Source organism: Seriola lalandi, unplaced genomic scaffold (assembly GCF_002814215.2).
Source record: "Seriola lalandi dorsalis isolate HSWRI2012SDOR001 ecotype SW California unplaced genomic scaffold, Sedor1 jcf7180002054842, whole genome shotgun sequence".
Taxonomy (NCBI): domain Eukaryota; kingdom Metazoa; phylum Chordata; class Actinopteri; order Carangiformes; family Carangidae; genus Seriola; species Seriola lalandi.
In genome coordinates this window covers 222,782-232,046 of record NW_019525395.1, presented here as the reverse complement: position 1 = coordinate 232,046, position 9,265 = coordinate 222,782, and the positions used below count along the sequence as shown (strand labels likewise).

Here is a 9,265-nt window from a genome sequence, read left to right as displayed (position 1 = left end):
GGCAAAAAGGTGGGGCATGTGTGGACTCCTATTAGCTTTGTTAGCACAGCTGGGCGTCTGGGCTTGCTCCAAGGCTAACCCAAGGCTATTTCATTTGGCTAATTAGCTGGTTAAAGAGCTAAGGTAACAAGCCAGGTATAGTGAGCAAAGATAATTAGGCTATTTAGAGTTAGCATATAAATAAAATAAGAATTTCAGCCACTCCAAAAAGCAGCAGCACAGACTTCCTCACATTCTGTTAGTCAGTTAACTGCACAGTAAGTAAATCATATTATTTGTCAAATATTGGCATGAAAAGTCCTCCAAAAGGCACCAACACCACAATACCACATCAGATCACCACAATAGATCATCATTGACTTGAATAAGCTTAGATGCTGGGCAGACAGCTAGCGACTAGCCACCTGTGACCGTACCCACCTATCACTCAAAGTGACAACGGCCTTGATCATGCATAACTTCAAGCCTTAATAAAAAAAAACAGGTTAGTTGTATAAAAAAATCACCCCTAAATAGTTATCACGAAGAGCAAAATTAGCTTTAGAGACTAAAACAGTTTTTTGTACCAGACAGTAAACATTTTTATTTCTGCTGTAAAGTTATAATATTTTAATCTATAACAATTGACTCGCTTTTGGAGCCAGCCTCAAGTGGCCATTCGAGGAAATGCAGTTTTTAGCACTCTGTGTTGGCCTAATTTTTGTGGTTGAGAGGTAGCCGCTTGATTACAACAGGCCACAAGAGACCTCAGAAGAAAGTGGAGCAAAAGACTGACTGAGGAGAATGGACACTGGCTGTGGGCCAAAATCTAAAAACTATCCAGGACTGAGGACACCATGGTAGCACAGCTGAGTTAACCATTTTCGCCAGCAAGGTGTAATTGTGTTCCATAATTAAGGCTGACTGTTTGCGGGAGCAGTTCACTGTCTGAATTGCTGATGAGCCATTAGAGAAAACAGCGTCAGGCGTCTCATTAGTGTCTTGCTGAGAACATTGGGCATAATATTGTGAATTAGGTGTAAGCTCAAGTGTGTATAAAGAGTGTAGATAAATAAACAGTGTAACAAAGTTTCTGTGAGGAGGGGGATGAAGGGATGGAGGGGTTGGGGGGCTGGGGTCACTGGATAGCTGGATAACTGTTTAAAATATACAGATACATCCTTAAGGAAATAACTCAATCACATTAACACTTGTCTTGAGTTTCCCCTGGTGGAGGTCTGCAGTCAGATGCTCTCGGGCGATGTCTTGATGTGTGATATGATTTCAAAATCAAAAAGAGAGAAACAGTATTAGGTCTCCAGAATTGCAGTGGGGTACCATTAATTAGGTCTCACAGTACCCTCAGAACTATGAGATTAAAAGGCAAACACAAAGTTTTGCCTGCGGATACAACCATTTGTGTGGGAAGGCTTCATCTAGATGAATTTAAATAACTAATTTTCTGCAGGTGGCCGCCTGGAATAAAAATGACATCATTGACTTACTGTCCAATTCCGTGTCTCGTTCGCTAGAGGGCCCTGTGCACGCCTGTCATTTGTTGACGTAGGACTGACGTTCAAGGAAGTGTCTGGAAGACAACAAAAACTGCAGCTTGCGAACCACCGTTTAAGTGTTACATGCCAGTAACAGAAACACCATAATGATGACTAAACAGCAGCATTTGAAACGCTTCCTCTAGAAACTCTGTGGTGTGGCGACTCAGCACCAAAAAAAAAAAGACCGAACAAGTAAGTCATAGCGATGTTATTCAAATGTTTCCTGTCACTGCTAGTTTGGCTAACCGTAGTTAGCAAGCTTGCCTGTTTCCCAAACCCTGAGATACCGTTACTTCAAAATATTGACTGACAGTAACATGAACGTTACATCGTTTCCTACTCCCTACCGATTCTGTCATTAAGCTGTAGCCGAGCCTCTATTCTTGTTTACTTTACAAAACTGAAAAATATAAAAAATATAATTGAAAATATGTAATTCCATATTCATAAGCTGTCAAAATAAAGTCTCATTGCTCGCTGCTGACAAACCTAGATACCTGGTAACAAGACAACTGTAAATCCTGAATAACTACGGGATCCTGGTAAATTCAGAATATATATGGTCAATCCAGCAGCTGTATTTATCGTCATTTACATGTGTTTGTTACGCCTGCTCTTTAAAGCCTTCAGATATAACGCCTAACAATTCAATTCAGGAAGCAGCTTGATAAGTGAATATAAAAAGAAATGTTTTACAGTAATACAATTGTAATATATGAATTATATATGCCGAATTTGACAGATGACGACAAGCCTTATCATGGGCTTTTGGGTAAGTTTCGAATGGATGTATATTTTGTAGAAAATTGATAAAATATTAAATATTAAAGAGCTATCAGCTGACTAAAAGTTCAAAATACTTTCATTTTCACTTTACTTTAGCTGATTATTATTCTATTCCAGAATATGGCTTTTACCTATCTACACTTAACTACTTTGACAATCATGTAATTTAGTGCTTCCATAAACACAACAGTTGTTTTTTCTGTGTTGATGTAGGTTGAATATCACTCAGCCTTACAGAAGACAGTGACATTTCCAAATCACTCCAATGTCTTCTGGCTGTCCACCCCAGTCACCTGCCGTGGCAAAGTCTGAAGTAGCAGTAGAGGGAGAATGCCCATTGCTGGCTGCCACCTTCGCCTACTGGGACAACATCCTTGGTCCACGAGTGCGCCACATCTGGGCACCAAAGGGTGACCAATCTATGTTCCTCAGTGATGGAGAGGTCACCTTTTTGGCCAATCATACACTTAATGGGGAGATTCTGCGTAGCGCTGAGTGTGGTGCCGTGGATGTGAAGTTCTTTGTCCTGGCAGAAAAGGGCGTCATTATTGTGTCTCTCATCTTTGATGGCGAGCTGAAGGGAGACAAGAACACATGTGCCTTGTCCATCATCCTACCTCAGACAGAGCTGGCCTTCTACCTGCCTCTGCACACCATCTGTGTGGAGAGGCTGAAACATGTAATCCGCAAAGGGCGCATTTGGATGCAGAAGGTACCTGCCGATCCCTTGACTTCTCACTCCTGCACATAGTCTGAGTATTCACACGAGAATTAACAAATTATTGCTCTTTACACTCATAGGAGGTACTTTAAAACCTTATGTAGCCTAAATACTTGATTTCAAAGGGGGTATTAAGTAATATATCACCTATGTTTCATCCATTTGGGACTGCAACAATATTGGCAGAATAATAAAGTTGCAGTCTCCCAACACAGAGGAGTAAGTTAGCTAATTAGGTCTGAGCGCTCCTACAGAGAAAGCTAGTGGCAGGTAAACAAAATAATGTGACACAGACCAGTTCAAAATGCATCACATTGCAGACACTGCTGTATAGGCCTATTTATGTTTTGCATATGTTTATCACATCCAAGGTGTTAGTTTTATTGTGCTCCTCTAGTCAGACTTACATAGCCTGTATAAATATTTTAGTAGGTTTTTGTTATGCCTGATACACCTGCTGTTTGCCCCGTCTGGTGCTCTGTTAGCTGTGTTGCTTTGAAAAATGATATATATCATAGTCCTGGTTGCCAGAGCTCTTATGGCTGGAGAATACTACTCACTGTGCTGAGTATCCATCCTCAGTACTATTTCGGAGCTGAGGAAATGTCAGCTCTTGTACAGCTTCTTTGGGAAGCTGGATTTCTGTTGTGAAATAAACATGGGTATTGTAGAAAAACATGTAATATTTCTTAATGTAACTACAAAAGGATTGTTTTGGTATAGATACCAGTACCTGGTTAAAGGCATCAGTACGATTATAGCATATTGGTGCTAAAACGTACAGACAAAGTCAAGCCCTGACCGTCCTTATCTAACAAACAGTTTTAGGAGTGTTTGATCATTTTTTTAAGAGCTGAAGTGTTTTTATTTTTTTTGTTTGTTTTTTTTGCATAGTGTACATATACACATATAATACATAACATAAACAAGTGTTTTGACATTAAATTTGCTTTTTGAGCACACATTGTGACTAACATTACCCCTTCTACCAGTTGTTTTTCCTTATTTGGGGAATGAGGCATCTCTCGCGTACAATACAGTACCAGGTACACAAATGAGAGATGAAATCCAGCAATGATGAAGAAGATCATCAGAGGTCCTCTCACTCCTCTGGCTTCAGTATTTGTGCAGCGCTTCACTTCACTGTTTCTTCTTTCCTTCAACTTCAGGGCTACAACATCATCTCAGTGTTGAGCTTGGAGATTGTCCCTATCATGGAGCTCTTGGCGTCTATGAAGACACACAGTGTGCCAGAAGATATAGATGTGAGTAGCACACACACTCACACCCACACATATATATTCTCATCCTTAGCTACTTACCATGCTAGTGATTAATGTTTAAATTTATGATTAAAGAAAATAATGGTGACTGCTATTGTTAGCACTCACTATTTAGTCCAAAGGCCGTCATATATCTTACCACCTAACTTTTTTGAAGTGAAGGAAGTGTTAAGAGCGTGTTATGTAGACATCATGGTGGCAGGAACATGAAAGGAGCTGGGTTGCATTTTGAAACACATTTCTGAACAAAACCTTTCTCTCTAACTTTGGTAAATTCCCCTGGTTTTATTCTTTCACTCTCTATTTCCAAGAGGTTTGAATTATCCAGGTTCTCTGTCTGGATTACCACCCAGAGTGATTTGACAGATTTGTTCCCGTCTGATATGCAAATGCAGCAAAAAATAGTAGCACAAAGAAGCTCCCCAGAATCCTTCTTTCTGTTTCCTACACGACGGTGCACCTTTTTCTCTTTTTTTTTTTTTCTTTGCATCTTATTTTCATGGGAATAACTGCAAATGTGTCCATCAGCACTTTTGTTTTTTGTTGAGACCAATGTTAGAAATGACTCATTTGTTTTACTCCTGCTGAGCAGATAAAAGACACCGTTCTAAATGATGATGACATCGGGGACAGCTGCCACGAGGATTTCCTCCACAAGTAAGCACTCCTGTACAGGCAAATGGAGACAGATGATGAACAATGCCCATTTAACACACATCAACCTTCCAATGATGAGTAATGGCTCTCCACTTAGCCACAGTTTCCTCCAGAGAAAGGATGAAAGCTAAATTGCTGTTTAGTGTTGAGAGTCCAGAAAGTCCATTTTAGCAATGAAGCTCCCAGTAGCTCAGAGCTGAACAGGATTAGTTCAGCATCCTGTGGAGATGACAAAGTGTCTGCAAACTGGAATTTATTTACTTGGATCTAAAGCATATTTACAGCTGATGTCTGAGATTCTTAATAGGAATATAATGACAGCCGTACTGTACTCATAGTATTTGAGGTAATCAAAGTAATCAGGCAAAATAGCTCTCTTTGTGATCAGTCAAATCATTAAATTAAGTAAAAAGGTAAATTTAAGGATTACTAGGCAGCAAGGTGGTGCAGTGGTTGGCACTGTTACAGCAGGAAGGTTCTGTGTTTGAACCTGCTAGGCAGCTGGTGAAGTTTGCATGTTCTCTTGGAGCCTGCGTGGGTTTCCTCCACCTTCCTCCCACAATCCAAATACATGCAGGTTAACTGGTGACTCTAAATTGCCCATAGGTGTGAATGTGAGCGTGAATGATTGTTTTTGTTTCTATGTGTCAGCCATGTGATAGGCTGGCAGCCTGTCCAGGATGTACCCTGCCCTCGCCCAGTGTCAGCTAGGATTAGCTACAGCCCCCCTTCGCAACCCTGGGGGGATAAGCGGTGTAGCTAATGAATGAATGAATAGGCTGATGTAACTTACCCAGAGCGACTTAACAACTTTATTCCTCCTTTAGACTCATAAATGTTTTTCAGACTAATCAGTTCCACTGCCTCAATCATTATTCCTAAAAGCTGTCAATAATAATAAGAGTAACGTTAATGAAGCTAATTGGCTCTAATTTGCATGTCTTTGTCTCTTTGGTTCAGGGCCATCAGCTCTCATCTGCAGACTTGCGGCTGTTCAATAGTAGTTGGAAGCAACCCAGAGAAAGTCAATAAGGTAAATTTGCCATATTAGTGGCTGCACACACACAAAATTTGGATCATCTACATAACGTAACATGTTTTGATGAGTGTTGTTGTTGTGAGTTTAATGAGGCCTTCATGCACTTTTCCAGCCTGATACTGCCTGTGTCAGTGTATTGAATGTCACTTTGGGCTTGGCTGCAGAGTTACTGTTGCAGCTTTTAGAAGTCGAATGTAAAAGCATGTAAGATGCTGGTGGTTGCAGATTTCTGAATTAAAAGAAGACGCAGTTTGGGCACAGTAAGCAAGAAAGAAAACTGATATTGCACATCATGTGCTGTTTGCAGCAGCCTACAGTAGACAGAAGCCACAAACAGTTTGTCCCATGAATACCAAAAGCCTACACAGTTTTAATTTGTATTTTTATTGGCTTGAGGCCTGAAATTAGCACCAATTAAATCAACACTCTTATCTGTATCTAACAACTAGACTCAACTCAAACCTGATGCCAGATTACAGTCTATAATGAAAATATGGCTTCTTTAGTAAATTTTGTCCTGATTGTGCAGTAATTCCCTTTTTAAAAATCTTAACCAGCAAAAGTCAATTTATTTCCTGCCCATGTCACCCTCATCATGGGAAAGAGTTTAAGGTGTAATTTGGTTTGTTCCAAAATATTCCCAAACCTGTTTTTCCTTCACTTGAAATCTATTGGTCTATGTCATCTATGTAATCTTTGTTAATGTGTAAATGTGTTTCTTTGACAAATCTGTTTTCTTGCAGATTGTGCGGACTCTCTGCCTCTTCCTCACCTCGGCTGAGAGGAAGTGCTCTCGCCTCTGCAAGGCGGACTCTTCCTTCAAATACGATACCGGCCTGTTTGTTCAGGGTCTGCTCAAGGTAGCCACTAGTTCCCTCTCACTGTACAGCACAATGTGATTAATGTGATTTCATTAAGAGCCTGGTTATTGCTCTTTGTTTTGTCTGCTTGTTTGATCTTGCCCAGTCTGTTGCTCTGACCTGATTTCTTTTTTAGACCTGAAATTGTTGCAGTGCGATTTCTTAATACTACACTGCAGATGATTCTTGTTTATTGTGTTATATGGAGCTTTTTAATGTGGTTCAAACTTGAAGAGTTTTATTTTTACTCAGGCAACTGCAATGTGCAAACTGGTTTGGTTTTGTTGCTCTTCTCTGTTTAGCTTAAACAGGCAAAACAAGTTTTGTACTATTACTTGAGGTCAAGTGCAGAACAGAGAACTGACTGTCGGCAAAGTTTAAGATTTTAGAGAAGTTGTCACAGTATTTACCGCCACTCTGCGAGGCAGGGAGGGGACAATGCTCATCGACATGAGCAGAATGAGAACAGCAAAAGAAGCAACAGAAAGCTTGGTAGAGCTTGTTATTTCATTCAGAGAGAGTCAGTATGATACACACTAGCTGTGTTGTGGAGCTCCTGCAGGATCTTATTTTAGATTTCCCTGTAAAATGCAGTGTGAAACAAGAAAGCCTGGCCCAGGGAGAAACAATCAAAAAGGATATTGGAAGCTCCATGTTTGCAAAATGTGTAATGATTTATTAACGCTTTGTTGCACACATAAGACATGGATGTAGGATATTTCTGTAAAGCTACTTTGATGTTCACCCATTGTCATATTTCTATGTTTGTACTTGCTTTTTTGCTTTTCTTCCTATTGTTCTTTCTTCTTATTTACACATAGTATATTCTGTGCTGTCTGCTCTTGGGACATGAATTGAAATGAATAATATGAACATGCTATCACACATCACATAAAAAAATAATTGTACCAGGTGGTAAGATTAGCCTGGAGTTGGCAGCTTGTCAGTATGGGCTTCCCCCCCTTGTGTTTTTTTTTTTATTCCCAGGACTCCACAGGTAGCTTTGTCCTGCCCTTCCGCCAGGTGCTCTACTCACCATACCCAACCACTCACATCGACGTCGACATTAACACGGTGAAGCAGATGCCGCCGTGCCACGAGCACACATACAACCAGCGGCGCTATATGCGGTCTGAGCTAAGCACGCTCTGGAAGACAGACAGCGAGGAGGACATACCCCCAGACACAGTCATTCACACTGATGAAACCTTCACGCCTGACCTGTAAGCCACGCACTCATCCCTTGTATTTTCTGTGTTACATGAAAGTAATGGTTCTACATTTTGAATACACAATTTATTTTCTACACTGTTTCCATTTTTTTCCTGTCACATTAAATATCATAACTACTGTGCCTTTTTCTTGTTTTAGGAATATATTTCAGGACGTCATGCATAAAGACACGTTGGTGAAGTCATTTATAGATGAGGTAAGAATATAGCATCAATTCTTTACTTTTTGTAAAACTTTTTTTTATTGTTTATATAGAGAGAAAAAAACTCCTAAAGTCAAAAGAAGTAAGAAAAGAGAAAGTAAACAAATAAAGAAATACATTTACTATAGTCAGGAATAAAATAAAATAATAACCTAACAACAAAAGCAAAATAATAAACCTAATAAAAACAGTCATATTTATTATTCATGTAATTTAGAAGAAAAATATGACAACACAGTGCAACAAAGAAAAGTTACTTCTATGTTCACAAAAGGAAAAACAACCACACTGTCTTTATGAAACCTTCTTATCTTAAAAACCTTCGAGCAAAGAATAAAGACTGATTAATTTTTTAATTTAAAAAAAATAGTATTGTTTGAACCATTAACCACCACCTTTTTCTTTGTGCACAAGTATAAAACTGACCTAACATAAAGCTGCGGTTACTGTCTTTAATCCCTCATGGTTACACTCATGTATCCAGTCTCTTCTCAAAGGAAACTCTTTGGAGTTTAAAGTGACAAATTAGTCAAAGTGATACTGAAGAAAAACGTTGTTTATAAACTGCTATGTTTTATATGCATTTCTATAATTACAGTTTGTCAACTCTTAAGTGAGGATTCAACCAGCTGCTGCTTGTTAAGGGCTGTTAATGTGAAAGTGGATTTGGGTTCTTGTTATCTGTGACTTTTCACAGCAGTGTGTAGCATTGTGAAGTTGAAAGTTGTAGATTCACAGTCATACTTTGTTTGCAGTCCTCAAACAGACACTGATTTGTGCCACATACTTGTGTAATCATTAGAGCCCATAGATATAAGACATTAGGATTTATTCTCAAGGGTCACAACCCATCATCCGGTCCAATGAAAGTGCTCCCACAGATGAGGTTACAAGTTTTTCTCATAACAACAGCAATATGTTTCTTTCTCAAGGTTAGCACAAGGGGGGG

General features: G+C 39.5%; 1 protein-coding gene across 1 annotated transcript in view; it reads left to right on the top strand.

The window, feature by feature from the left end:
• The first annotated feature begins 1,554 nt into the window (after positions 1 to 1,554).
• Positions 1,555 to 9,265, top strand: part of c9orf72 (C9orf72-SMCR8 complex subunit) — a 15,065-nt gene continuing 7,354 nt past the window's right edge. The window contains exons 1-8 of the mRNA XM_087179451.1: positions 1,555 to 1,727; positions 2,535 to 3,033; positions 4,212 to 4,307; positions 4,918 to 4,982; positions 5,943 to 6,015; positions 6,765 to 6,881; positions 7,869 to 8,104; positions 8,253 to 8,310. Of these exons, the coding sequence (XP_087035577.1) occupies positions 2,587 to 3,033; positions 4,212 to 4,307; positions 4,918 to 4,982; positions 5,943 to 6,015; positions 6,765 to 6,881; positions 7,869 to 8,104; positions 8,253 to 8,310 (1,092 nt within the window). The 5' untranslated portion in view covers positions 1,555 to 1,727; positions 2,535 to 2,586. The remainder of the gene's footprint in view (positions 1,728 to 2,534; positions 3,034 to 4,211; positions 4,308 to 4,917; positions 4,983 to 5,942; positions 6,016 to 6,764; positions 6,882 to 7,868; positions 8,105 to 8,252; positions 8,311 to 9,265) is intronic.